The 27,985-nt window shown below is 54.6% G+C and overlaps 9 protein-coding genes across 9 annotated transcripts; 5 read left to right on the forward strand and 4 right to left on the reverse strand.

Moving 5' to 3' along the window:
- Nucleotides 1–476: 476 nt before the first annotated feature.
- Nucleotides 477–1,982, reverse strand: ERC1 (mate-domain-containing protein; the record flags this gene model as incomplete). The annotated part of the gene is made up of 1 exon (XM_083192074.1): nt 477–1,982. The coding sequence occupies one exon, from the start codon at nt 1,980–1,982 to the stop codon at nt 477–479; it is 1,506 nt and encodes a 501-aa protein (XP_083053288.1).
- Nucleotides 1,983–2,811: 829 nt separating this feature from the next.
- On the forward strand, nt 2,812–4,296 carry ACO1O0_002609 (arginase family-domain-containing protein; the record flags this gene model as incomplete). The annotated part of the gene is made up of 6 exons (XM_083192075.1): nt 2,812–2,949; nt 3,008–3,104; nt 3,160–3,250; nt 3,307–3,390; nt 3,445–4,093; nt 4,162–4,296. The coding sequence occupies 6 exons, from the start codon at nt 2,812–2,814 to the stop codon at nt 4,294–4,296; spliced, it is 1,194 nt and encodes a 397-aa protein (XP_083053289.1).
- Nucleotides 4,297–5,487: 1,191 nt separating this feature from the next.
- On the forward strand, nt 5,488–7,116 carry ACO1O0_002610 (transcription factor domain-containing protein; the record flags this gene model as incomplete). Its single annotated transcript, XM_083192076.1, has 3 exons — nt 5,488–5,737; nt 5,775–7,049; nt 7,097–7,116. The coding sequence occupies 3 exons, from the start codon at nt 5,488–5,490 to the stop codon at nt 7,114–7,116; spliced, it is 1,545 nt and encodes a 514-aa protein (XP_083053290.1).
- A 788-nt stretch (nt 7,117–7,904) lies between these two features.
- ACO1O0_002611 (NPP1 family protein) lies at nt 7,905–8,718 on the forward strand (the record flags this gene model as incomplete). The annotated part of the gene is made up of 2 exons (XM_083192077.1): nt 7,905–8,215; nt 8,268–8,718. 2 exons carry the CDS (start codon nt 7,905–7,907, stop codon nt 8,716–8,718), a joined length of 762 nt encoding a protein of 253 aa, XP_083053291.1.
- A 199-nt stretch (nt 8,719–8,917) lies between these two features.
- On the reverse strand, nt 8,918–10,591 carry ACO1O0_002612 (uncharacterized protein; the record flags this gene model as incomplete). The annotated part of the gene is made up of 1 exon (XM_083192078.1): nt 8,918–10,591. The coding sequence occupies one exon, from the start codon at nt 10,589–10,591 to the stop codon at nt 8,918–8,920; it is 1,674 nt and encodes a 557-aa protein (XP_083053292.1).
- A 1,732-nt stretch (nt 10,592–12,323) lies between these two features.
- On the reverse strand, nt 12,324–13,945 carry ACO1O0_002613 (F-box protein; the record flags this gene model as incomplete). The annotated part of the gene is made up of 3 exons (XM_083192079.1): nt 12,324–12,893; nt 12,957–13,389; nt 13,803–13,945. The coding sequence occupies 3 exons, from the start codon at nt 13,943–13,945 to the stop codon at nt 12,324–12,326; spliced, it is 1,146 nt and encodes a 381-aa protein (XP_083053293.1).
- A 912-nt stretch (nt 13,946–14,857) lies between these two features.
- Nucleotides 14,858–18,739, forward strand: ACO1O0_002614 (uncharacterized protein; the record flags this gene model as incomplete). Its single annotated transcript, XM_083192080.1, has 4 exons — nt 14,858–17,707; nt 17,765–17,855; nt 17,915–18,109; nt 18,186–18,739. 4 exons carry the CDS (start codon nt 14,858–14,860, stop codon nt 18,737–18,739), a joined length of 3,690 nt encoding a protein of 1,229 aa, XP_083053294.1.
- A 4,857-nt stretch (nt 18,740–23,596) lies between these two features.
- Nucleotides 23,597–24,741, reverse strand: ACO1O0_002615 (uncharacterized protein; the record flags this gene model as incomplete). Its single annotated transcript, XM_083192081.1, has 2 exons — nt 23,597–24,661; nt 24,712–24,741. The coding sequence occupies 2 exons, from the start codon at nt 24,739–24,741 to the stop codon at nt 23,597–23,599; spliced, it is 1,095 nt and encodes a 364-aa protein (XP_083053295.1).
- Nucleotides 24,742–26,226: 1,485 nt separating this feature from the next.
- ACO1O0_002616 (uncharacterized protein) lies at nt 26,227–27,936 on the forward strand (the record flags this gene model as incomplete). The annotated part of the gene is made up of 4 exons (XM_083192082.1): nt 26,227–26,391; nt 26,445–26,674; nt 26,729–27,845; nt 27,931–27,936. 4 exons carry the CDS (start codon nt 26,227–26,229, stop codon nt 27,934–27,936), a joined length of 1,518 nt encoding a protein of 505 aa, XP_083053296.1.
- Between the last annotated feature and the right edge of the window lie 49 nt (nt 27,937–27,985).

Here is a 27,985-nt window from a genome sequence, read left to right on the forward strand (position 1 = left end):
TACTCCATAGTACTCCGTACCGAGACGTCAATCATCTCGAGTTGCTTGATTGCCGCCTTGGATCAGCTGTCAAGGGATACTCATTTACATATCACATATTGATTAGAAGTACTGACCACTATGCTGCATCAATGGGTAGAGCCGCTATCGAAGCCGACGTCAGCCGCGCACGGGCTTGGGGTTAGGGTTATTATAGCGCAGGCGATCAAAAAAATATGGAGGGAGAGATAAAATAACTCCTCGTATAGGTGTACCTATATAGGTACATTATAATGATACCCACGTGTACTCCGCACCGTATAAACCAAATGCCAATATCAAATAATAGTTGCCTGTTATACATATAAATATATATACGAATATGGCCACGAATTTATCATAGTATCACTATCATGGTGTCTCGGTCTTGGCAGGGTTGACAGAGAAAGGGAACTTGATTTAAAGCATAACCCAGCTGTGGTCAAAGTTGCTGTCGTCTAGTACTCGTCATCTCCGTCTATGCCATTACTTCCTGTCTCATCATCCAACCTCTCAGCCGCATTGCGCACCTCGGCATCCCAATTGCTCAAGCCAACAATAATCCACTCCAGCCCACCTACAAGGAACAGCGCCACGCACTGTCCCATCCACAGCCCAGCTAGCCCCCATCCGTGGAACGCGAGATAGATGCCTCCTGGCAGAGCACCTCCGTAGTAGCTGATGCAGTTGACCAGAGCCCCAACCCATTGCCGCCCCATGCCCCTCAGCGCGCCGCCGCAGCTGCCGTTGAGCCCGTCTGCGATCTGGAACAGGGCCACGTAGGGGATGATGTCGGCGACGAGGGCAATCACGCGCTTGTCGTCGTTGAACAGGCCGCCGACTACATTCCGGGCAGACAAGAGGGCAGTGAGGATCAGACTGCCGAATAGCACGGATAGGATAGCCGCGCAGTGCGCTGACCGGCGTGCCCCCCGAGGGTCCCTCGCACCTAGCAAGTTCCCCAGGCGTGCTGACTCTGCCACGCCCAGTCCAAAGGGGATCGTGTTGACAATCTGATCCGCCGTCATGACCACCGACTGCGCAGCCAGCGGGATGGTTCCAAGACGGCCGGCAGCGAGTGCAACAATCTCAAACGCCCACCACTCCGTCCCGACGTGGATGACACCCAGGAATGCAAGTTTGGCAAAGGGCACGCAGTTTGTAAGAGCCCTCCGTGGGTCGAGGCCGCCCCAGCACTCACTGCCCTGCACAAACACCGCATACGCCACCAGCAGCAGGAAGGACAGCCAGTACGATATCCCCGTCGCGACCGGCGCCCCGTACAGGCCCATGTCGAGCTTGTGGATGAGGAGGTAGTTGAGCACGGCGTTGAGCGGCGACGTGACGAGCAGCACGTAGGTGCCCGGGCGGTAGATGCCCTGCGCCTGGAGGAACTTCTTCATGCACTCGAACCAGACGTAGCCCAGCCCGCCGGGGGCCAGCAGCCTAAGGAAGCGCGCGCTCTGGACGCAGATGGCCTCGGGCTGGCCCAGCGCGCGGAAGAGGTGCTCGGAGGAGGCCCAGACGGCGGCGACGACGGCGTAGAAGGCCGTCAGGACGACGAGCCCGCGCTGCAGCAGCACGCCCAGGTTGGCCTTGTCCTGCTTGGCGCTGGTGAAGCTGCTGGAGGCGAGGGTGTCGAGGGCGCTGGTGCCGCCCAGGGCGATGAGCCAGGCGGTGGCCATGGCGAACATGTACGAGAAAGCGGCGACGGCGAGGGCCTCGGACGAGAGGCGCCCTGCCACGAGGATTGACACGGTCTGCAGGCTGTTCTGCAGCATGTAGGCGAGGATGATGGGGATGGAGGCTTTGGTGAGGAACCAGAGCTCGGAGAGCCACTCGAAGTACTCTGAGCGGACGGGAGTTGGGCGCCATGATGCGTCGGCGAGAAGGGGGGAGGATTCATCTGGGAGCGACTCATCGTCGTGCGATATGCGCGACGGCAGATATTTTGAGTGTTCCATAATGCCTGATGTCCACTGACCTAGGACCGTGACAGGACTGCGAGGTTTCTGAAATTGAAAACGACAAATGTTGATATAGTTGTAAAGCTCAAGAGAGCGTTGCAATTAGGGAGTAGCGGCCAGTACATGGGTATGGCATTGAGGACTCGGAGCCCATGGGATATACAAAAAAGCATGCATCTTTCTGTCACTTTGCCAACAAGCAAATCATCCTCCTCCATCTCGAGATGGCGGCAAAATGTCCAAAAACGAATGTATCTAGCCGTTATGCATGGGCTTATCGGCCATTCAGAGGCACATGTCAGTGGGACGCGGGAATTGCATCGCTTTCACGATGCCGTAGTTTGATCCCCACCGACTAAAAGACTGACACATCCACATCAGCAATCAAGCCTCCAAAAACCCCGCAAGAGACCCAGATCTGGACAGGCTCCGCGTCGTTCCGAACGAATCGTGACGGGTCTGACCACGTCGGAGATGCCCCGGCTTTGGAGTCTTTGGTGGATTGGCCGATGGGTCGATAGACTCGATACAGCTTACACGATCCATCATGGCGCTAAACTTGATTCGGCATATTAGCCACCAGATAATCGGATGCCGGAGTCGGTGGGTTCGACGATGGAGAAAGGGTACTAACTGAATATCGTAATGTAGGCGCCTGGCGAACGAGAATGCATCCTTGGTAGGCGTCGTGGAGGATCAAAGACACAACTTGGACGGTCCCTCGGCCATTCCTGAAGGATATAAGGGCTGATCCATTGCTCGCACTTTCAACTATGTTTTTTCTCCTCTCAAGTCCATTCTAATAACAAACTTCGACCTATAAACCATGTATTCCAAGGCATTGCTTGCGTTGGGCCTGGCCGCTGCGGCATCAGCCCACTCTGGTCACGATCAGGAGCCGCTGTCTGGTCCTCATGAGGGCCTGTGGTACAAGAGCGCACTGCCGGGCGACGGTGGCACTCAGGTGAGTTTCTTCATCATTCCATTTGCTACTTTTTTCTATAGTTCCTAACTTCTGTCAGGCTGATTCCGTCTTCTCTGGCATCTCGACCTTTGGACGTTTGCCCTACCAGCCTTGTCTGGGTTCTCCCGATGTCAAGTATGACATTGCCTTTATCGGTACACACGAGTCTTCCCCTCCTTGAGACAGCCTAATGCTCAAACTCTCCCATAGGTGCCCCCTTCGACACCGGTACCTCGTACCGCCCGGGTGCCCGCTTTGGACCCTCCGGCATCCGTCAGGGATCTCGCCGTCTGAATCTCTAGTATGGCACTTCTTGTCCACCGTCATTCTGAATACGATATTGACTGGATTCCACAGTGGAGGCTACAACGTCCCTCTTGCCACCAACCCCTTCAACAGTTGGGCGACGGTGCTCGACTGTGGAGACATCCCCGTCACTTCGTGAGCCTTCTCGCCACAGTGGACTAATTTTAATGGCGACTGACACTCATCCAGATATGACAACACATTTGCTCTCCATCAGATTGAGGAAGGCCACTACAACATCCTCTCCCGCGCCCCTGCAACGGATGCGGACAAGAGGGGCCCTGCCATCAAGGGCAAGACTCTGCCTCGAGTCATCACCCTGGGAGGAGACCACACCATCACGCTCCCCCTACTGCGCTCCATCAACCGTGCCTACGGACCCGTGTCCGTCATCCACTTTGACAGCCATCTCGACACCTGGAAGCCCAAGGTCTTTGGCGGCTCCCCCTCGGACGTGGCCAGCATCAACCACGGCACCTACTTCTACCACGCCTCCATGGAGGGCCTCCTCCGCAACGACACCAACATCCACGCCGGTATCCGCACCACCCTCAGCGGCCCCAGCGATTACGACAACGACGGCTACTGCGGCTTCCAGATCGTCGAGGCCCGCGAGATCGACACCATCGGCACCGAGGGCATCATCAAGCGCATCGTCGAGCGCGTCGGCACCACGAACCCTGTCTACCTGTCTATTGACATCGACACCCTCGACCCGGCCTTTGCCCCCGCCACGGGAACCCCCGAGACGGGCGGCTGGTCGACGCGCGAGCTGAGGACCATCCTGCGCGGTCTGGAGGACCTGAACCTGATTGCTGCCGACATTGTTGAGGTTGCGGTACGTTTTTTTCTTCTTCCCCAAACATCCTCCTCACAAACAGTCTGTCTAATTTACATCATGTGTAGCCCGCGTACGATACCAATGCCGAGCACACCACCATGGCTGCGGCGGATGTTCTCTACGAGGTCATGAGCATCATGGTCAAGAAGGGCCCGCTCAGCAGGATGGTGGACGGTGGGGACAGCAGCGAGGAGCTGTAAATGTGAATATGGGAATATCGGAATGATCAGAACCAAGAGTTCTCCACGGCGTAATGTACAAAAAGGCTCATATGAATAAAAATCCTTAGCATCTCCCATCTTGATGGACGGCTTGGAAGGGCGAGCCAACCGACCATGTCGCATTACTCCATAGATATAAATAGCCAAGACCAGAGCAATCCAGATTAGTCGGGTCCAACTTCAGTCCTGCTGTCTCCGTTGCCAATCCCTCTATGAGCGGCAACAAGGCTGAGAGACCATCATAATATATATATTCGTGTAAATATTCGTACAGATATTCCTCTACATATTTATTAATATAATAGGTGTCTATTCATATTTATATTCAATCTACATAATACCTAGGTATTCCTCGTATACGGTATCAGTAGGAGTGCTTGCAGTTGTTTGGTGCGCTAGCAGTCCTCCCATGATGATTGATGTAGGATCACAAGTTCACAACATAACCACACGCACCCTGGATGTCTCTCAACCTGGCGGTGTGCGTCTTAAAGCTGCTGCTGCATCACGGAGCCACGTCGGTTCCAACCTGCTGGTTCCTCTCTCGGGACTGTGCATTATCGCTGCGCCTCACTCAGCTGATTATTGGCCGATGCAAGCTGCCTGTATACATCAATGCAAGGCAGACCAATACATCAAGTGTATCCAATGCCAGGTCAAATGGCACGCAAGCATTCTTCGCATCCCCATGCATTTACAGTGTCTGGCTGCATTCCCGGAGAATCAGAGTATGACTGCTCAGTTCAACCCTATCCGATTGGTTCGGCATTGTCATTTTGTCGCGGGAGGCCATCGAGCTGGGTGCGCCTTATCTCGTGGGCCACATGCATTCTTATCTCCAGTTCTCCACGCCATGAATAAGTCGAATAACAATACAAATCCACGCCGTCTCCACCGTGACCCGATGGCCGGAGACGCCATCGGTGATCACCACCTCCGCTCACGCCAGGCATCGCAGTCTCTCAATATCACGAATCCACGATTGACAGCTAAGCCGCAGCCTTTGCAATTCGCCACGCTGCTTCACCCAGTCCCCCGTCTGATACTTGCCCCTATCCACGAATCCACCTTTGGTAGCTACACTCCGGGTCCCCTCCTCATATCTAATAATACTACAGTCCACCCATACCACGATAAGCTCGGACCCGTCTGTCTGGTCTGGTCTATCCCATGCCCGGTAAAAGATCCCGACAAGGGTGCGACGAGTGCCGGAGGCGCCGACGGAAGTGCGATGAGCAGAAACCCACCTGCGCGCAATGCTCCGCCTTTGGGAGGACCTGCCACTACACACTCAAGCTCGTCTGGGGCGGCCGCAGGTTCAAGAAGTCGTGCTTCGGCCAGTGCCTGCAGCTGGACACGGCCTCGGCCGAGACGATAGGTACCAACGGCCTCCGTGCCCCTGACTATTCCCTCGTGTCTGGTGGGCCTGGGCTGATCGCTCATCTGATGTCTTGCAGATGCCGAGGACGGCGGGTTTGTCTATGGCACCAAGGGAGTGTCTGAGGCGCATGTATTGCCTCATCCGGCACCGCTCCCCTCGTGTCTACCTAACGGAGTGCCCCTACCGCCACGATACCAGCGGCTGCTGAACTACTTCACCGAGGATATCCTGGCCTCCCTCTCATGCCACCCATCGATACACTCGGACCTCTGCCGGGGCCTGGTCCCCGTGGCCCTCGACTCCCCCCACCTCCTCTCCGCGTGCCTCGCCCTGTCGGCCGCCGGATTTCTCTCCCGGGGCATCTCCGGGGTCGACGGCATCGACATCTCACGCGTCCTGGGCCACCTGCAGACCTCAGGCCTCTCGCTACTAAGGTCCGCATTGGGGAGCGGGCAGATGAGCGAGACGCTGCTGGCGACCTGTCTCATCTGGTGTCTAGCCGACGTGTTTGCCTGTCGGCAGGGCGTATCGTCCTGGCGTATCCATCTACAGGGGATCAAGGCTCTCATCGATGGAAATCAGACATACCAGAATTTTGGGGCAGGCTCCGGGGTTGCACAGAAGGCCATGAGGCATCTTTACCTCTTATACCTCTCCCTCCAAACTCTGCCCTACGTCCCTTCCCCTGAAGCCCCACGGGCCTCAGCCCTGAGAAGCATAACCCCTCCGCGAGAACAAAAAGAGCCGCCAGCTGCTATAAGCCCAAGTATAGATGGATTTCTGGGCTATAGCGAGGAGCTCCTCCACGTCCTCCAGCAGATCGACCAAATCTCCCACGACGGCGACCACCGCGACGGCTCCTCGCCCCCAGCCCCAGCGGCTGACATCCTCCTCGGCAAGGTCAAGGGCATGATACACCGCGACTCCCATGCTCCGCCTGAGATCGCCATCTCGTCATCGCTCTCGACCGAGCACGGCCGCGACTTCTCCCTCTGCCACCGGACCTTCCAGCAGGCCACGCTGGTGCACCTGTACCGGCGCCTCTACCGCCTCCCCTCCGGCTCCGCGCCCATCCAGGCCGCCGTCCGGGAGATCGAGGCCATGGTCAGCGAGATGACACAGGGCCAGCCATGCCGCACGTGGGTCGCCATGGCGATGCCGCTGTTCACCATCGGGTGCGAGGCCTTTACGCCGGGACAGAGGAGCTTCGTGCTCGACAAGGTGGACAAGTTCGAGGCGTGCCTGGGGTCGCTCCACGTCGGGATCATCCGCCAGGCCCTGGAGGATATGTGGGAGGCGCGGGCGGCGCTGGGGGATATGGACGGCGAGGTGTGTGCTAGCCGGCTACTTGGTGAGTGTTCTCCCACGGTTTATTACTGACTCTTTGATGCCTTGAAGCTGACGGAAATCATGAGTAGATGGATTGCAGTACAATATTATACTATTTTGATATGATTTATTATCTCGCGGGTCCCTGAGGAATGAAAACGAGTTGTCATCTATTTCGGGGCCCAACTTCGATTCATTTCGGCGCCAAGGATGAAATTCGGACGCTCGTCGCTGACCACCATGGATCTCGTAGACTAGGGATCAAGCCAGTCCCAGTATGATAACGGCAGCACTATGTCGTGCTACACTATTACATACCTTATGTACGGGGTACGTAATTGCCAAGACCATGGAGGGACCCCAGATCCCGAACACCACGGTGACACCGGCGCGGCTCGGGCCTCCTCCACAGGTGCCCGGACTCCCGATGTGGGGATCCCGGGGTCAGTCGAGTCCAGGCATGACTTGCTCCGATCATCCCGGCGGTTTAGGCACGTGGGTGACAGTAGTAATATGCACAGTAATTTATTTCTGCAGATGGCGCGGTGGCGTCTCGGAGTTACATGCTCTTGCCCATCATAAAAAACAAAAAAAAGCTGTTGTCTCCTTAATTTTTAACCTCCCAACCACCGAGTGTTTCTCCTGCCCAACAGACGGTTGCCCTGGCTACTTTCCTAGGTATTTAAGTTTGTAGACGGTGGGAATTAACTTCCCTTTGATCACATAGTCAACAATTCCCCTTGGTGCAATATCTCTCCAAGTCCAAAATTGCACATAAAAAAAACACGACAAATCCCCCTGTTTGAACCATCAACATCCACTTTCAGACACACTTCCCAAACACACTTCTCCCCTCGTCATAATTAACACCTTCAACATGGTAGCCGCCATCATCGCCCTGTTGGGTACCCTCCTCGTTGCCAAGGTGTCGTCTGCGCCCTCGGCAAACATCACCCTCCTCACACCCCTTCCCGAGAGCGCAGACGAAATGGACATCATGTTCCAGCCCATCTTGGACTTTGACCGGGACGGGTGCTACAATACAGCGGCCGTTTCCCCGGACGGGGACATCAACCCTGGCGAGGGCTCCACAATCACTATTGAGGGCCACTGCCGGGACCCCCGTCTACTCGTCAACAGCAACGCGTATTCGCGTCGCCGCTGCAACAACGGTATTTGTGCCATCATGTGAGTACATCCCAAGAATCTGCCTGGGGGAGAACACGCTGACAGAGAATAGGTACGAATACTACTTTCAGAAAGACCAGGCCCTCGGTGGCTCGTTCCTCGGCGGTCACCGCCACGACTGGGAGAACATTATCGTCTTCCTCCAGGGTGACCAGGTCATCCGCGTCGCGCCGGCGTGCCACGGTGGCTACGACCAGGCGACTAGCGAGTTTCTTTCCGAGGGCTTCAATCCTCTGCTCGTGTACCACAAGGACGCCCCACACACCCATTGCTTCCGCCTGGCTGTCGAGGATGATCTGGAGCGCGTCGAGAGCGACTTTGGTGTCTTCTATCGCAGTCCTCTCGTGGGTTGGGACCACTGGCCTGACCCAGCCCTGCGCGACACGATGCTCCAGGCGTGGAAGAAGGGTGTTGGGCCCAACTTGGATGACGAGTTTGGTAGGTCTCTGTGGAAGGCGGCAGGGGATCAGGTTCCTGGGTTCGATCCGTACTTGGACGAGTAGATTGTTGAAGCCATAGCCTATATACCAAATTGTTTAATTCGCTACTTGACTTTCTTGCCCATCAGACCCCAAGTGTACGCACAGAAAAGTATAATTTCTCACAAAATACAACATCTCCTGAATTATCCCAGTGAATTATTGATATGCTTTTTGAAATCTAAAATATTATTCCCATTAACAATGTGGGCTGAGTATGTATCTACACCAGCTGGAGAGCGTCCCTCACGGTCTCCAGGCCAGCAAATAACAAGTTGTCATGATGCCGTCTAGCAACAATCTGGAGACCGATGGGCGCATCCTCAAAGTCGCCCTCCTCCCACAGCTTCCTGACATAGCGGCATTCTTCACCCAGAGCATTACCCTCGGCGTAGTCCTCCGCCCCCTTCTTCCCCGCCACGATGGGGGTGGGGATCACAGCGCCGGGGCAGTCGAGGTAGTTCCACAGCGCAGTGTAGTTCCAGTACAGCGCAGTCTCGTGGGTGGGCGCGGGGCCGACAAAGGCGGGGGAGAGGATCAGGTCGACGTCCTGCGACGCCCAGTGCCTGGCAAAGTCGTGACGGAACTGGTCGCGCCGGACTCTCTGCTGGAACACGTCGATCCCCGAGAGCGGCGGCCGTCCCGAGGCGTCCTTCATGATCCACTCCGTCAGGGGGTACACGGGCTCGCCGGCCGCGGCCAGGGCCTTGCGCGTGCCGTTGCCGCTGTCGGGCCAGTAGGCGAGGCGGATGTTCCGCATGGCCTCGGACATGCCGTGGGGCTCGAACGTCGAGACCTCGATGCCCGGTAGCCCTTCCAGCCGCGCGCGTGCCCACTCCAGGGCTCTTGTCACGGGGGGCTGGGGGGTGATGACGCCGTCGTTCATCATGATGCCAATCTTCAGGGGGCGCGGCGCCTGGGTGGTGGACAGGCCTGTCCACGGGATCGGCACGATGCGGGTATCTTCAAGGTACGGCTTTGCGGATGAGATGGTCGACATGAACAGGTCCATGTCCCGGAGGGAGGTGGCCATAGGACCAGAAGAGCACAGAACATTCAGCTCGCACGGGATCCCCCCCTCGATAAAGTCGCTCATGGGGAGCGTGTAGGCCGTGGCCTTGAATCCGTAGAGCCCGTTGAACGCAGCAGGCCCACGGACGCTGCCGCCAATATCGGTGCCGACGCCGAGAACCGACCCCCTGAGGGCGATGAGGGCCGCCTCGCCGCCGGTGGAGCCGCCGCCGGAGAGGTTGATGTTGTAGGGGTTGAGGACGCGGCCGAAGGGCGAGGTGCTCTCGAGGTGCATGATGGCCTGCGGCTGGTTGGTCTTGCAGTAGAAGACGGCCCCGGCCTCGCGCAGGATGCGGACCATGTGGCAGTCGCTGTCGGCCTTCTTGATGGTGCTCAGGTAGCCCGTGTTGCCCCAGTGGCCGGCGACGGGGATGTGCGCCTTGAGGCTGATGGGCACGCCGTGAAGGGGGCCGACGGTCTTGCCCGTGGAGGCGAGGTGGGCATCGAGCTTCCTGGCCCGCTCGACGGCCTCGTCCATGAACCACTCTGTGAGGCAGCTGGTGAGCTGGTGGGCGATGACGGCACGCTTGGAGAATGCGGTGGCGACCTCGACGGCGGAGAGTTCCCGGGCGGCAATGGCCTGGGCGAGGGCCACGGCATCGTAGTCCTCGGTGATGGAGAGCTCCCTGGGGGTCAGGAGGCCGCACTCCCGGGGGATGCCGGTGACGTTCTTGGGGGCATTTTGCAGGGCCGAGGAGGGCAGGACAAACTCCGTGGGGACGGAAGCTGCAAAGTCCCGGGCGATGGCCTCGCGGGCGGCTTCGTACTCGGCCGAGCCCGAGGGCACCGGGACCGGCTCCAAGATGGGGATCTTTGTATAAGCCATTGAAGATGAACGAAGATAAGGGTATGTGGATGAGGATGTAGTGTATAACAACAGCTGCTGATGAAGGAAGAATGAATGAGAAGCAGAGTGTGTGAATCAGTCGCTGCAGCGAGACAAGTGCGTGTATGCTAGAAGCAAAGGGTGAATCTCAGTGTCTCGGGTGTTGTGTGTTTGAACGTTGGTAGGTGAAGAGGGGCTGCAACGAGGTCCTAGGCTGCGTCTGAGGATCCAATGGCGACTTTCATGTGGTAGTGCGGGTCGGAATCGATGCCTGAGGGCTCTTTTACACGTATATATGCTCACCTGCCAACGTGGAGGTTGCCGCATCCAAACGCCGACAATGTCATCCTCTCTGGTCGGATCCCGCGATCAATCAATCACCTTACCAAGCAAGCCAGCCGCGAAGCAGGTCGAGGCGCCGCATAGAGGGTCTGCTTAACAAGCAAAGATGGAGCTATAAGGCGATTTTGCGCCAAAATCCCACTAAGATTCAATATTCAACTAGCATCTATACGGATACGTGTAAACGGAAGGGCGTGGCTTGTATGCATGGATTTGGTTGTGTCATGGATGGCATGTTTTGTAAGCAGAGTCCCCACAAGGCCACAATGGCAAGGCACAAGCACCAATCGATAATGGTATTGATTACCTAGTATGGATATTGACTTCCACTCTGCCTCAATTGCTGAGTCCAAGGCACTGGGCCACTCACTGGCTGTACTGGCTGTACTGGCTGTACTGGCTGGCACAAGCGGCATCGGAGCCGTCAGCCGGCTGGCGTGCAGGCCAAGTGCCGGATCCCGACTGCCGAAGAAACGTGAATGACGCCTGTAGATAGATATTCACCACGAAACCATCATTACCCTACAGGCGCTTACATAATGGATGGTTTTAAACGTACCACATAACGATGACAATAAGCAAAAGGTTTAATAATATTGTTGCTATTATTAAGGGGAGAAGTGAAAATCTTCAAGTGCACGGCGAATACTAGATTTGTGGTGTTGGTACTATGTACCTACCGAATACGGAGGAGTAATTGGACGCTACAATTCACTGGCCAGTCCTCGCCTGCTGTCGCACATTACCCAGCCAAGGTCCGCAAAAGCAGCCCTTGAAGTAAGAGATGGCGTATGATTGATGATATCTCTGATCTGCGGAAGTATATATCGTGATACGGTGATACAGGGGTTTTCCATAATTGCAACTTTTGCGGACCTTGCCTAATGGCACGACCGTGCTCGCCAGCCATAAATCAACAACTCTTTGCAGTAGCTGACTATACCTGACCACGATATGGGTCAATTTTACGTTCTATCTTTCGATATCTTGACCGTCTGGGCTAAATTGAGAAGGTGGCGACAAGATTCGGTGCTGGTTTTGGATGGTATTATCCTTCATTGCTCGAGCAGACATCTCTCACACACCATAGGGGGCCACAACTGGAACGAAGCGCCTAGCCCCCAAGAACCCCGTAGGGCTGAAGTAAGATCCAAGATCGATAAGCGAGCGGTTGATGTTATTGAGCCACCAGAGCCACATGCATGCGTTGTACAATATAAGGTCCGATACTGGCTGCATGAGTGCGACGTCGTATTTTTGCGACAGTATGTATAGACAATCTCCTAGTTCTGATTAATCTCCCCTTCGACTCCCGTTTTCATGTCAACGCACTACGGTCAAGATGCCCCGGGGTTGGGTAAATTCAACGGTGCCTTTTCGAAAGCAAGCCTCACTCCAGCGAAGAAGTTATCAGCTGGTTGGCAATGGCCCACAGCCTGCAACGGTTCCGCAGACCCAGGGGTGTGGACGTCAAAGCCGGCTCTCCGGCCGCGATAACATCATCTACACTCCCTAGCTTCCAAGCGAGACCCTCCCAGTTCAAAGAGCCCAGCCCGGTATTTTTGTAGTCTTTCGGCGCTGTATCTGCATCCCATCCCCCCCCGCAACCTCCAAGTCTGTATAGATAGGGAGCCGTGCAGCCATTCAGGATCTGGGTCTGCCAGAAGTGCCTGTCAAGGACAACAAGGCGTGACAAGGTCTTGGAGCACCGTCGCAGGCGCACGACGGAGGAGGCTGGAAGGAAGCTATTGACGTGATTCAGTATCTCAAGCGGCATATCTTCGATACCAACTCCCAGGCCCGGTGGCGCAGTTGCAGCGCCGGGGTCAGCTGCATTCTCTGAAAGGTCTAGTTCATTTTCTGTGTCAGATGGTTGTTCGGAATCAGAGGAGATATCGCTGAGTAACCCCGATATGAACTCCGCAAGCCCCGGGACATCTAATGGATCACTGCAGAACCACTGAAGCAAGTAGAATTGGTCTGGTCAGCGTCGGCAGACGCAAGATGGCACTGGACAACGAACCTCATTCGCCGCGTAGACCTCCCAGCCCTGGTAGCCCCAGAACCGCCTCGCCCCATAGTAGTTGTGGTCAAACTCGAGGCCGTAGGATGCGTAGCTAGTTGTACCATTGATCCCTCCCCGGTCGGCAATTCTGTACATCTCTGCCATGTTGCGCTTGCGCTGGGCACAGAAGAGCTTGTAGACGCTCGTCAAGGTTAGCGAGGGCGAGGGAGGCTGCCGCGTGGACTCGGCGCGCCAAGAAATGGCATGGCGAAGGACGCTCAGGCATCGGTCATGCAGGGGGAATAGGCCATCGCCAGTATCCTCGTCCAGGCTCAATACGCGGAACGAGTCTGCGCCCTGGTCGCCGGTGCGAAAGTCGCAGCCCTCCGTAAAGCTCCAGTAAGTGGGCCCCGAGATGAACAAGCCTTCCACGTCGGATTGGTTGTTTATCCTGTGGATCCTCGTGTCAGGGCTCAGCCTCGCAAAGGGACTTTTTTTTCTTTCTTTCAAGGTAGGGGGGTCATTAATACTGGTCACGAGGGTAGAGCCGTCGCACATGGGCAGCAGTGCCGAGAAGCCGGATTTCGCACAACCACTGCCGGCGCAACGCCGTCAGCTTTTGCACTCAAAAGGGGTGCTCGTGATAGAGGCTTCCGGACAGAGAGAGAAGAAAACGTGTGCCTGGAAATATCGTGGGCCAAGGCTATGGATCCGGGTATACCGGCAGCGGCCGACCCTTGCCAGCGGGCCGGAAGGCTCCACTAGGTAGGCTTCTAGACTTTGGTTTCCCGAGGGGGCAACGGGAGACTCCGAGCCTCGAAGGAATAGGTAAGACGAATACGGGAGAGGATGCATGCGTGCTACGTCTGGAGGCTTACCTGTTTTGTGGCGTCCTCGGAAGGGTCGTCTGCCTCCCACGTCTCATCTTCGTTGTCGGCGTAGTCATCGCGAGGTGGGATATCAAAGGGGCACCCGCAGACGACGCAATACACAAAAGGGGGAGACATGATGAGGTCTTTTGAGCGGCGATTGATTCTTGGTGGCGGTTGACGCCTGATGAGAAGATGGACAGAGAGAACCTGATGTAGAGGAATGGAGAGAGAGAGGGGGGGGGGGGGCCGCCACAATGCAACAGAGAGATTGAAAGGAGGTCAGAGGAACTTGGAGGAATCGCTGGGGCGCAGGGAAATCAAATAGGGAATAATACCTGAACCTGCCAATGGCCGGTTGGGATTGAACTTCCACCCCTCAGGTCCCCGACGACGCCGAGTTCCAGGTCACCACATCAAGCCTCCATAGCCTGATTCCTTGGCACCAGACCCCGTAACCAGAATAGATTAGCCTATTCGGGCGCAAGTTGTGGCCTTGTGGCTATTCAAGGCTGCGTGTGGGATGCATCATGTATTAGTATTATGTATGAGGGTGGGCACTGAACAGGCGGGCACTGGGCAGCCGGCAATTGATTCCCCATCCATGTTTGCAGATTCCAAATCGCCAATGCTGTAAGCACTAATAATCTTACCAGCCTCGGAGGGCTGAGTCCCTGGCCGTTTATTTGAGGTGCGGCCGGGGCCCAGGGGTTCGATAGTATCCGCAGTGCCTATGCCTAATAGGTAGTATCGAATGATAGTACGGCCGTAGCCACATGCACATAGGGTCCGTAGTCGTCCTTGTCATTGGCGCGTCTCTGTGCATTCTTCCTCTCCCCTGAACATGAGGCTCTCCAATATCATGTCTACATAGCACATACCATAATGGTACTAGTATGCACTATGTCTCCGTACATACCTAGTACTATGTAGTAGCAATCCCTAGGCGGGCTCATCCGGTGTTATATATCTCAGCCTGGGGCCTCTCCACCACCCCCAGGCCAGACCACAGCGACTTTGCCATCTCTCGCTCTCCGTTGTCTGCCCAGAATGCTTCTCACTAAAGGGCTAGGCGCGGCAGTTCTGCTGCTGTCTGGTGTCCAAGCCGGCGTCGCCCCTGTGCGGCTCGAGGCCCGAGCTGTTGATGCCAACGTCACCACAACTCCTGGCTCAGCCACTTACACCAACACTCCCATCTCGCTTCCGTCCTCGGATAGCATCACCACTCCTGGATCTTCTACCACTGAGACTGATGCCACCACTCCTGGGTCCTCTGCCACTGAAACCGATGCCACTGATGTCTCATCTACAGCGACTGATGTGTCGACTGCGACTGACGGCCCTACCACCATTGATGTGTCAACCGCGACTGACGGCCCTACCACCACTGATGTGTCGACTGCGACTAATGGCCCTACCACCACTGATGCGTTGACATCTACCATTGCTGATGGCCCTACCACCAGCGAGGCCACTCTCCCCACTGGAACCATCACTGGAACGGGTACCTCGACTGGTCTTCCTGCTGCTGCCACCGACGCTGCTAGCTCTTTCAGCGATCTCGTTTCTGCTGTCTCATCCATTGCTGCCAAGCCTTCTATCTCGGTTGAGGACGTCGAAAACTTCCAGGAGCAGGCCGAGGACGAGTATGATGAGCTCGAGCGTATCGAGGCTGAGTTGAAGGCGATTGACCCCGACAGCCTTAGCGAGGATGACTCTCATATCGTTGAGGAGGCCCTCTTGGGACTCGGCGCTTTGCTCACCTGGTTCTCCATCAACCTCACTGCCCTTTCCTCGGCCGTGACTGCGCCAGCTCTTGCTGCTACTGTATTCGCCGATATTGCTCCGGCCTTTGCCGCTGTTATTACCGGCACCCTTCTGTCTGACGCTCTCAGCGGGCTCGAGAATCTGGGCAACGATAACGATGGGGGCGACGACGGTGACGACGGTGATGATGACGACGACGACGACGACGACGATGATGATGATGAGCCTACCACCACTGAAGAATCAGTCGTGTCCAGCACCGCTGAGGCGACTTCCACGACTACAACTTCGGGGGCTTTCTGCAGCGCTATTCCCTATGAGCTTGACCTCCATAGCTCTGACGATGACGACAACTCGACCGACGAGGATCTTTGGGGACGCTCTGTTGACTCCCTTGTCGAGCTGGAGGTCCGTGGCCACCTGGAGAAGAGGGCTCGGTTCCCCTACTTTGGAAATTGCAAGAAGAACAAGGCGCCAGCTTTCCCGGCCAACCCGTCCGCCAAGCAGCTGTCAGCCGCAGAGGACAAGCCCAACAAACAGAACCAGGACTGGAGAGACATCATCCTCAGATGGTACGACCGCAAGGACTGCGTAAGCGAAGACGACATGACGCCTGGGTGGAAAATCGCCGACAACGCGGAGGCCAAGGTAAAGGGTGCGGCCGCCGGTGGTATGCACGAGTACTGGACAGTCGATCACATCTGGGAGCTCAAGTTCTTCACCGACTTCTTCGAGATTGAACTGCTGCCGGGTCCGAGGAGCAAGGGACACAAGCTCACCTGCGACGAGTTTGACGACATCTTCATGACCAAGTACGACAAGTGCGGCAAGCCCTCGACCGACGCCAAGCTCAAGACGCTCATGCAGCAGCTCGTCGAGAAGGCCCCCAGCAGCGCCCCCAAGAGCACCCAGCTCGAGTTCGTGGCCATGAACAAGCAAATCAACGAGATCAAGGGCGCCATGTTCAAGCTGGGAGAGCTTAAGGAGAAGGGATTTACTGACAACTTCTCGAAATCTACCCTCCAGACGATCCAGACCCTCGAGGCCATCGGCAACGCCGTCGACATCTTCAACTCCGGCCCTGTCAAGGCTCTCTTCGAGGTGACCAACCAGCGCATGTATAATTCCTTCAAGGGCGTCGAGCAGTTTATTACGGACAAGGGCCTCCCCACGTCACTAGGCGATGTCAAATTCGCCGACAATTACGAAGAATTCATGACCAAGCGCCTCGACACCAACGCCCAGGACGCCTGGGAATTCGTGGACAAGTGGACAGACAAGGTCAGACTGGACATCGCACAGATTCCTGACGAGGACGAGAATAAGAAGACCCTGTCCGATCTCTTCAACGGCTTCGAGAAGAGCAAGTACGCCTCCAAGAGCCACTATTCCTTCTCGGCCAATAGAGATCTTGCCGGAGCTGGAGGCGCTGCGGTTGTGTTCAAGCGATCCCTCTGGGAGAGAGCTGAGGGTGACGAGGACGACGAGGGTGACTCTTGCACCATCGAGACGACTACAGGAGAGGCTACCTCAACTGTTGCGCAGCCGACGACTATCGGCGAGTCAACCGCCGTCTCTACCACGGAGGAGTCTTCCACTGTTACTCCCACTGAGCAGTCTACTATTGCCTCAAACACGGCTGAGTCTACTGCTGTCTCTTCTACGGAGGAATCTACTGCTGTCTCTTCTACGGAAGAGCCTACTGCTGTCTCTTCTACGGAAGAGCCTACTGCTGTCTCTTCTACGGAAGAGCCTACTGCTGTCTCTTCTACGGAAGAGCCTACTGCTGTCTCTACCACAGAGGAGTCTACTGCTTTCCCTACCACGGAGGAGTCTACTATTGTCACTCCCACTGAAGAGTCTACCGCCTTCTCCAGCACGGAGGACGTAAGCACCTTCTCTACCACGGAGGAGTCCACGGCGCCCAGCTCTACCGAAGAGCCCACCTCCACTATTGAGTCCAGTGTCTCATCCGTCGAGCCCACTTCTTTCGTTTATACCACTGTCACGACCTTTTTAACGTCTTTCATCACCGAGAGCACTTCTGAGGAGCCCTCATCCACCATTATCTCCACCTCGAGCGTGCCTTCCGCCATTCCGACGGTTTCGCCCAACCCCGACGGTACCAACGTCGTAAGTCACATCCCGAGCATGATTGAAACAAGGGCCCAACTAACGACCACAATCTAGCATGTCAACAAGGGCTGCGTCCTCATCAACGGCTCTCCCCGCTGTGCCTCTGACGCTGGCTCCATCTCCGGCGTCTACGAGAGCTCTTACAGTATGCCACTCAAACACTTTCTGCTCGTTGATCCCGCCAGCTGACAAACATTGCAACAGACGTTGCCTCGACCCCCGGCGAGGCTGAAAGCTCTGCCACGATTCTGGCTCGCTTTGACTCGAACGTCGACAACCACCTCCACGCATTGGCAGGCTGCCAGCTCAACGCCCGCTGGCCCTCCAACTACGGCGATGTCTACTTTGGCGAGGACGGCTGCCTCTACGACTCTCAGAGCAACAGGATCTTTGACCAATGTACGTACCCAACATGAAGCTCACAGGGAGCCTGATATTATACTGGGCATGGCACTGACCAGACTACGCTCAACAGGCTGCGGTACCCCGGACAGCAACAACAACGGTCCTGTCACGAATCCCTACTGCCCCCCGGCGCCCCCGGGTGCTTCGCAGGATCATGGCAACCACGACGGCTCCGCCATCTGCGCGTCCATCTCCAAGGACACGTGCCTGTCAGCGGCGATGCGCTACGTAGACGACGTCGTGTACCACCAGTACACATCCGCAGTCTGGCCCGACGACACGGGCAAGGACATTGCCAACGCCATCTTCCCCATCGCGGGCCCCATCCTCGAGGACCTGTTCGGCATCAACTACGGCTGCACCGTCATCTGGACGTGTGACGACGACGGCGCCTTCGCGCAGGGCATGACGGGCCGCCAGATCAAGGACTCGATGCTCAACATCTACAACCTCAACGGCGCCAAGGGCTGCGGCAGCACGTACCTCGACAACCGCTGCCACGTCACCGTCAACGGCTGCAACAACTGCCAGGACAGGGGTCACTCGCAGACCCTCTGGAGCCCGTACGATGTGTACGATGGCACGTTTCCCGACGCCAACGATGGGTTCCCCCCCAGCAATTAATTATCGTAGTTGGTAGTCGAGACGGGGAGGGCGAGGCGCTGATAGATGGAGCCTGTTTATGTTCTAGATAGATATTTTCCATTTAATTTCACACTATTATGTACGGATAGTTGGGCTCATCATAGACTCTTTTTCGATTGTGGATTGGGGGCAACTGATTACCAGAGAGCATGCTCTTGTCTTTAATGGAGAAGAATTACGCTTGATACATGTATTTTGGATCTTATTTTGAGGAATAGCTTAACGCGGGCGCCCTAGAAGCTTGAAATTGAATACAAGAGCTGTTAAGCTCATCCATCCCTAGATCACCCTCCTCACTGGGGCACTCCTCGCCCACCATTTCTGGACCACCCTCGCTGGACAGGCCCAACCAGTATTCCTGGAGCAAGGCTACAGCTTCACTTTCTTCGGACCAAGAAATGAACGATTCATTCTGGAAATGCACCCCTAGGACGCAGCACTTCTCTAGACGTAGGTAGGTAACAGCTAGAAAAGGAAAAGACTGGTCCAAACGAGTAGATAAGCTGAATGTGAGATGTTCCTAGCTTTTGCGAAAGGAGTCTTATTGAGAGAAATTTCTCGCTACTTAGTAGAGCTACGGATAGGGTAGTTCACTCCATGTGTACACTAACGAGCAAGCTACTAGCTTAGATTAAGGAATTTGGATTGATCCCTATCTATCAAGTCTTTTTTTGTGCGTCAAGTCACCTAGCGAGCAGCTTCTGGTAAGCCTATCGCCATCGCAGGGTATACAGTACAACTAACATAACGCTAGCGTCGGCTAGGCTTTTGGAGGAGATATCCCGCCGTCCGTACGAAGGCTCATCGAACCAAGACCCCCGGCTTCCTAGTCGGAGGATGGTGGTGTATGGCATCTCATGTCTCCGCAGTGACGACCGATCGTATCTCCGTCCCGGTATGCCTTAACACATGAGTTCGGGCTCGCGCAAGGAACCAATCTAGTATTCTCCACCCGGAGACCACAGTTATAGTAGTCCGTATACTCCGTAGACGACGCAAATTTCCTAAAATTTGGCTAGAGGAAACCTTTCGCGTTAAAGCTAATTGTATCTATATGTACGGATTCTGCGCTTACGGATGAAAGGTATCTCACCAGGGTCAGAAAGTCAAAGTATTTGAGAGTGTGTTGAAAGAACAGAATAGTAGCGGACGACAAGAATTATAAGTTTATTCGATATAGTATCCGTAAGCCAGGGAATGGTGAGGTCGGCCTTGTATACATTTTAGGTGCTCCAGGACATCCCCTCCATGCTATCATCATTAATTTTTGCAACGCTGCTAGGATCATCGGCCTGGTCAGATGGCCTGCGTCCATCCTTGTGCCGAGAATTAGGGACTATAAACGTCTGGTCATTAGTGAATAGAACAAACGCAAACTCCAGGGTAGCAGATTATATGGGCATTGCATATAGTATATGATTGGCTTTTCTATGATGAGGCGGCACGATTAATACAGAACGAGTATATAGATAGACTCGTGTGGAGGTGGGGCTACAGGCTACCCTTCAGTCAGGGCACCTGACGTTCAACATTTTTACGTTGCTGACTAACACCGCTTCTCTGCTTGAAAAGATGACGTTGGGCGCTTGCTTCCTGGCCTGCCTGGTCCCAAGCTGTCTCTCAAATCACTCCTGGCAGTCGTGTTCTTCCCGTCATCGATGGCTCTTCCACTGCACATCCCAAGCTGCATTCGCGTTCCCGAGCATCCCTTTCACCTACCACCGTTAGACAAGCCATTGAGGATTCAGATCGAAGGCCCATTGGTATCAATCCAGAAGCTTCTCCCGGAAGTACGATGGCAGGTTGATGTCTGCAAACCAATATTTCCGCAGCCGGCCGGCCCGGAACTCGCAAAACTGGCGTACCGGGCTATTTATAGCCAGGATGTCCGTCCTCACGTCGAAAATGATCTGATCGTGCGAGATGAGTACCTGGGCTGGGTGGATCAGAAGAAGTTAGGATCACGCTTGGCCATTGCGAATTTCGAGTCTCTTTATTGACGCCGCTAACGATGATTCGGGCGTTTACTAGTGAGATCGACTATTATGGCGTTACATTTGATCATCTCGTTCCCGCTGATGATTACTTTCCGGAGGTCTTGCAAATTAATATCTGCGAGTTAGACGAGGACGAGGGAGAGTATGCGAACACATACCTTCCGTTTACGGTGGATCCGGCGGAATATATTGGGAAGAAAGTATTGGCGGTACCAAGGTGCTGTCAGAAGAGGAAGGGAACTACGGACAGGTCCAGAGTGAACGGTTCAGTGACTCAGAAGGATCTTATCCGGCAAGGGTTTGATAGGGAAGTGATGATGAAATTGTTGATAGCCCATGGGATATACTCTACGAAGATCCCCGAGAAGCGATTCGACAAAGTCCCTGAGCCGCGGACGGGCGTGGCCCCCAAAGAGCCATGATCCCCTTCGTGTCGAGCTCCTCGGGCATAACATCATATAGATCCCGGTTGTCCAGGTACCGTGAGCCGTATGGTCGAGATTCGGGAATATACCACTAGCTGCGCATTCGGGTCGATGAAATGAATAACTTTTGTGAGGACGTTTGAACTTCTGGAAGTCTATAAAGTGCTGCTGTAAATAAATCTGCGGGGGCTAATGGTCGTGGGCGCATCACGGATGTCAAGAGTAGTCCGTCCCCAGTTGCGCAGCTTGTATATATCCTCTAAATACGCCTTGCATAGCTCAGTAACCTTGAGATCGCATGGCCAATCCAATACCCATTTGGTCTTAGTAGCTATCCCCTTTGCTTCCGGGGCTTTGCTTGACGCCGTAACTACTATACGCCTATACTGGTGTCGTAGGTTCTAGATATTGCGACGACTGTTGAAGCCATTTAGATCCTCTCGACTCATATAGAGGGGGGTGTCCTCTCGAAATTCCGTAGCCGGAGTAACCATATTCTATATCTTATTATATTTAGAGTACTTCATAGGGATAAGCTTATGATCAAAGAACTCGTTTCTCCACGTAAGAGGCATATAATAAATATCCTCGAGCAAGGCTCGCCTAAGAATCTCAGCCAAAGAGGCGAATAGTATGGCAAACGCGCAATCTACCAAGGCCCGTGAGACGAAGAAGGTCGAGAGGTATACGAGGCGACAGGGAACTAGCGTGATAGAGAAAGATATTCTATATCTCCGATACTAGTATAGTATTACGCATCTAATCATTGTAGGCCTCATGTTTTATCTTAAGCATCGCGCGTAACGTGTTAATGCCGCTTGTTTCAGTAGATCGTGATGGTGGCGACTAGCGTCATGCTCCGCTACTATGTTGAGTCGTAGACGGCGGCAAGGATAACCTACTCCTACGGCAATGATATCAGGGTCTTACGGCGAAATTCACCGATTACACTAGCTAGGATGATGAAGTAGGATTCCACACGGCCGGACTCTATACAGGGGATATTACGAGCGCGGCCCCAGAGCGTCCGCAGGATCATAAGGATGTCAATAGTCGTGGCTTCCCTTTTGATGAATATCTACTTAGGTATAAGCCCTTTCTTCTCTGCTAGCTCTTACAAGTCTGATGGGCACCACTGATGACCATCGAGGCAAACCTACTACTCCTTCCTCACGCAATAGGCCTGCGGCGCGCCCTACGGGCGGCCTTTTCCGCCTCCGGCGGCGTATTCTGATAGACCTACAAGGCCTGCCTTTTGCTACGAGGCCTACCTTTTAGGATTATTATGCGATATAAATAGTTAATCAAGCTTTCCCCCCTCGCCGGGGGGCCTCTTCGGGGGCCCTCCCAGGAGCCACCCTACCTAACTAGCTAGCTATCTACCTCTTAGTATATCTTATATTACTAAGGAAGGATATAGGAAAAAAGGAGGGTTAGCGCATTTATCTCTTACCTTTATATTATAGTATAGTTATTTTTCCTATTTGAGAAGTAAATCTAGAAGCTAGGCTTTGCCCTCCGACCAATGCCTTCGCGTAAAGCTGTTTTGCTTGACTAGATCGACCGCGCTTCTACTTTAGCTAAGACCTCCTCACAAAGGATTGAGCCACCCTAGTCTCGTGAAATCGTGAGTCTCTAGATTCAAAGCGTCTTGACGGTGGCATTGCGAACTGGCGCCGATCCGTCGGGCAGGTGACGAGGGGTGCAAAGTGTTCTAGAAGCGGCCTCGAATGCGCCCAACCGTCGCAGTGAGGGAGGGGCAAAAGATGCAAGTGGATGGCAAGGCGGGTGAGATGCGTTTGTGTTTTGGGGGAAAGGGGATGGATACCAGGAGAGGCAATGGACAACCCAAGCAGGCAACACCAAGCAGCCCCGCAGCTCCCTAGCCAGGTGCTGCTTTCATCATTGCTTACAAAGTGACGAGCCAACATCCATGGATCTCTAAGCCAGGATCAGAGCCGCCCCTGGAGGGCGGGCACCGAGACGGAATCGTACCACGGCGGCAAACAGGACGGCAAACAGGACGGCAAACAGGACGGCAAACAGGACGGCAAACAGGACGGCAAACAGGACGGCAAACAGGACGGCAAACAGGACGGCAAACAGGACGGCAAACAGGACGGCAAACAGGACGGCAAACAGGACGGCAAACAGGACGGCAAACAGGACGGCAAACAGGACGGCAAACAGGACGGGCCAATGGGAGAGAGCACGGGTGGGTGGCAGCAAACGACAAGCCACCTCTTATTAGCGGCTTGACTCTGGGAGAGCGGACGGGATCCCGTATTTTCCACTAGTTGTGAGCCTAGAAGGCTTATATACATGTAACAAGGCTTAAGAATCGCAGCAATCATAGACCATAAAAAAATAGCTCCAAGTTGCCACAATCAATGGGGTAACTAAAGGGGTAGGGGTTATGGCCCTGCAGATGAGGATAGCTCGCTGATCCTTTGGAGCTCCGTCCTGTAAAACTGACGTGACTTGACCCAGTTGTAAGCGTACATGAGGGCGAAGGCTAGAAATATCAACGCTGCGCATATAAGTGGCCCCAAGATGGAAAAGACTGTGAAGCCATAGGAAGCCGAGGCGAAAGCGTCACTTTTGGCGAGGTGTTCGGTGCCCTGCCCAACCTGCATGGCAGTGAGGACGAGGGCGATGTAAACGGTGGTGGCAGCGAGCCAGGAAAAGTTGTCGCGGAAGAAGGCATTGTACCGGTCCCAGCGAGGTAGGTAGCCATAGCTAGGAGTCATCCATAAGCTATATATCTTATTCAACCGACTCAGACGGAGCTCGCCGTGATAGAAGCGCGGGTCAACGTGCCGCTGGATCTCGGCCAGGTTCAGCTCGTGCACGAGGGTCCTCCAGTCCAGCCATTCTACACCCGGTGGGAGCAGCTTCTTCTCGACGGCAATGTGGAAGTCGCTCTCGTGGGAAATGAGTGCAGTGTAAGAAAACAAGAAGCCGATGGCCCTCTCGTGTAGACCTTTCTGCTGGCACTTGCTGATGACGCGTCGCTGGGCGACGGCGCAGCAGCAGTTCGGCAGGCAAGATAGGTGCTTGGACCAGAACCGCGGCTCCAGAAGGAAGCGAGGGAGTGGCTTTATATAAATGCGGCCCTCTGTCCATACAAGATGCATGTCCATCTGCTCGGCGATGAAAAGATCGCGATTAAGCAGCAACTGGCGGTGCAGCGGGCGAGGCGGCAGCGGCAGGCCGGCGAACCACAGCAAATCCTGGACGCGGCTCAACCTCTGTAGGTCAAGCTCCTTTTCCAGCCAGTCTGCGACTTGACAGGCTGGAGAAGCGACATGATTGGAATCGTCGCGATATGACGCTGGCAAGAGGTGGGCAAGGTCATCTGGGTCCTGGCCCTCCGAGTGAGGCTTGGGACCTCCTGAGCTGGCGTTGCTGCTCAAGCTGGTGTCCTGGTGCGGTTGCTTCTGCTGCTGCGGAAGTGGCTGGACGGAGAATGGACAAGACTGCTCACCGTTAGTCGAGACGACAGGCCTTAATTGAGGACTCGACTTACCGAGGTGCTCGTCTTGTTGAGACCGTTCATGTTGAAATGCGCCCTGCTGGGCTAACGATACAGTCTATCTTACAGATACTACTCGTATGTAGCAGGCCAATCGAGGAGAAAACTGGGCAGGCTTCAGGTTTCAATGTTAGTGTGAAAACCCGTAGGCTGTAAGCGCCAAAAAAAAAAGAACAATCAAAAATTATTGGATGTCTTCAGGTCTTGAGCAAAAGACACCCTGGCTCAGCTCAGCTCAGGGCGCATGCATGTCGCAAGAATCTCAGCTGTATCCGTACTCGGTAAGCGCTGAGCTCTGGCCCCAAGGATGGAGCAACCATTGGCTCCCGCGGATCAGGAGCATCAAATAATTTACTATGTATAACGTAGGCGGCTAGCAGCACTATTTCAGGACTGCGGGTTCAACACTCCCAGAGCCGACTCTTAAAATCCCCGCTTCTACGGAGTACCTAGCTCTATCATCCCCATCCAACGCCATCCATGTGCTCATCGACTACGTTCCCTCATGCACAACCTGATACAGGATAATGGGAAGCCCCAGTGATAATACTTCCGGCATGCAAAATAGTCAGGTTGACCCCACCGAGTCCGAGTCCAGCCCACTCCCAAGCGCTACTCCCTCTCAGCCTTCAACTACTTCTTCGGGCCGCACGTTTCGTGTCAGGGGGATTCCTCTCGGGGCCTCCACATCGGACGTTGAATCCGCCCTGAACCAGTATCTTGCTAGCCAACTCAATGGCGACGAACCTAACTTGTACATAAAATCTCTATCCGCCGATTCTCGTGGCCGGAGCCAGGTCGCCACCATCAGCTTGAGAACTTTGCCAACCAACCTAACCTCCAAGCACGAATGGACGTGGAACCACCTAGGACAACCATGGACTGTGGACGACCATTTTCAAGGCTTAACGGTCCTGTATTCCCCTCCAGCCGGAAATCATGCATTTGAGTCAGTCGCTCAGCGGTGTTTTCTTGGCCCAATCACTAATTATGAGTCGTAGCATCATCGCCATCTCGGGGCTTGGCAGCCATGCTTACGGATCTTTCAAAGAGAGGGGGGGACCACACATGTGGCTTTCTGATTCTCTGCCGCATGATATCCCCACGGCAAGGATTATGACATATGGTTACTCGTCCGGTCTAGTTGGCAGCCAGAGTGCCCAGAATCTAGGTGATATAGCTCAGACGTTTGAAAGGACACTCCGACATTTACAGGTGAGTCTAATTTACACACCATCCCCCACGACCAAGCCAAAGTATCTGACATGGAAACCTGTAGACCAAACCAATCATCTTTGTTGCACACAGTCTAGGCGGTCTAGTTGTGAAAGAGGTAGGCACCCCCATGTCTTGACCTTGCCCAGCACGTGAGTCGTTAACTTTGGTTCTGCCGACTAGGCAATCATCCAATGTGCTAAATCGGAGAAAAACAACATTCTGTCATTGGTATACGGAGCGCTATTCTTTGGGGTCCCAAACGACGGGCTGGACGTCGCATCGCTCATACCAATGGTCGGAGACGGGCCCAACCGGTTTTTCGTTGAATCTCTAGGAAACCTCAACTCGCGCAATCTAAGAGAGCAGCATAAGAGTTTCCTCGAAGCATTCAACTTCAAGGGGAGCTCCGAGATCTATTCCTTTTACGAGACCCGACAGTCACCAAAGGCGAAAAAGGTACGTGGCCCTCCAGATCACATCAACATACCATAGTACTAAACGGGTGACAGGACGCACAGGGAAATTGGTCCATGACGGGTGATTTCGAGTTTCGCGTCACGGCGAGCTCGGCGACCCACTGCCGTCCATGGGAGAACACGGATGACTACTTGTATCCGATGGATCGCGATCACTCGGATCTGGTCAAATTTCGGGCCGCCGACGTCGACTACGATACGGTCTGGGAAACAATCCAGGGAATGGTCGAGCAATCTGAGGGCTTCCAGGAGCGAAGGACCAGGTACTAGACCGCCAATACACGTACTCATATTGAAAACCAACTAAGATCCACAAGTAACAACAAAGGCGCATATCTTATGGACGAGACAGAAAAACAATTCTTGGCCACCTTGCGAGTGTCTGATCCCAGCGACGACAAGACACGCATTGAGAAGGACAAGGGTGGCCTTTTGGAGGATTCGTATCGCTGGATTCTTGACAACCCCAGCTTCGGAAAATGGCGCGGCGACGACCAGAGCCGACTTCTTTGGATCAACGGCCCGGCCGGCATAGGGAAGACGATGCTTCTCTGTGGAATAATCGACAGCCTGAGCAGTCCGCATGAAAAGGGGCGCCTCGTTTCATTCTTCTTCTGCCAGGGCAGTTTTTCGTGGACCAGGAACGCAACAGCAGTGCTTTGCGGTCTTGCCTATCTCCTCGTCCGCCAGAACCCTTCCTTGATTTCACATGTGCGGGAAAAGCTTGGGTATGCAAGCAAGTCGCACTTCGAGGGCATCAATGGTTGGGAGGCCATATCGAAGATCCTGCAAAGCATGCTGCAAGATGATGCGCTTCCGCCCGTGTACCTGATTGTCGACGCACTGGATGAGTGCGAGACTGGCGTGGAGGAGCTCTTGGGCTTCATAAATAAAACTACGTCCGCCGAGCATTCTCGAGTCAAATGGCTTGTATCAAGTCGGCATGATGACACCATCGAGAACATCCTGGCCACTGGCGCCGAAGGCCCAAATCTCAGTCTTGACATCAACCCCATCTTAGTGTCCCAAGCCGTCGACACCTATATCGAGTACCAAGTCTCCCAGTTCAAGCTAATACAGCATGATAAGGCACTACAAAAACAAGTCTACGAGAAGCTTCACGAGAACGCCGGGGGCACATTTCTATGGGTGGCTCTCGTCTTTGAAGAGCTACGCAAGCTCAAGCTCGCCGTCGACGTCAGGCGTGCAATCGATGAGACACCGTCCAGCGTGGGGAAGCTCTACAAGACCATGGTGGATCGGGTTGCGACTCTCGAGCAGCACTCTCAGTCATGCTTCCGCATCCTTTGGGCCACTGCTATTGCCTACCGTCCACTTCACCTTCTTGAGCTGCAGATGTTGGCTAGTCTCGAGGAAACCATGGACACCGAGGACTTGAAACGTCTCGCACGTCTGTGCGGGTCCTTTCTCGTTGTTCGGGACCATCACGTTTATCCCATACATCATTCCGCCAAAGAGTATCTAACACAGAATGCATCCGTAAACCTCTCCCCCGCAGAAGTAGGCCCAGACCATTTCCACATGTTCACGCGGTCGCTCCGGGGCTTGTCAAA

The sequence above is a fragment of the Amphichorda felina genome (assembly GCF_050947745.1).
Source record: "Amphichorda felina strain 45539 chromosome Unknown scaffold_2, whole genome shotgun sequence".
NCBI classification, from domain to species: domain Eukaryota; kingdom Fungi; phylum Ascomycota; class Sordariomycetes; order Hypocreales; family Bionectriaceae; genus Amphichorda; species Amphichorda felina.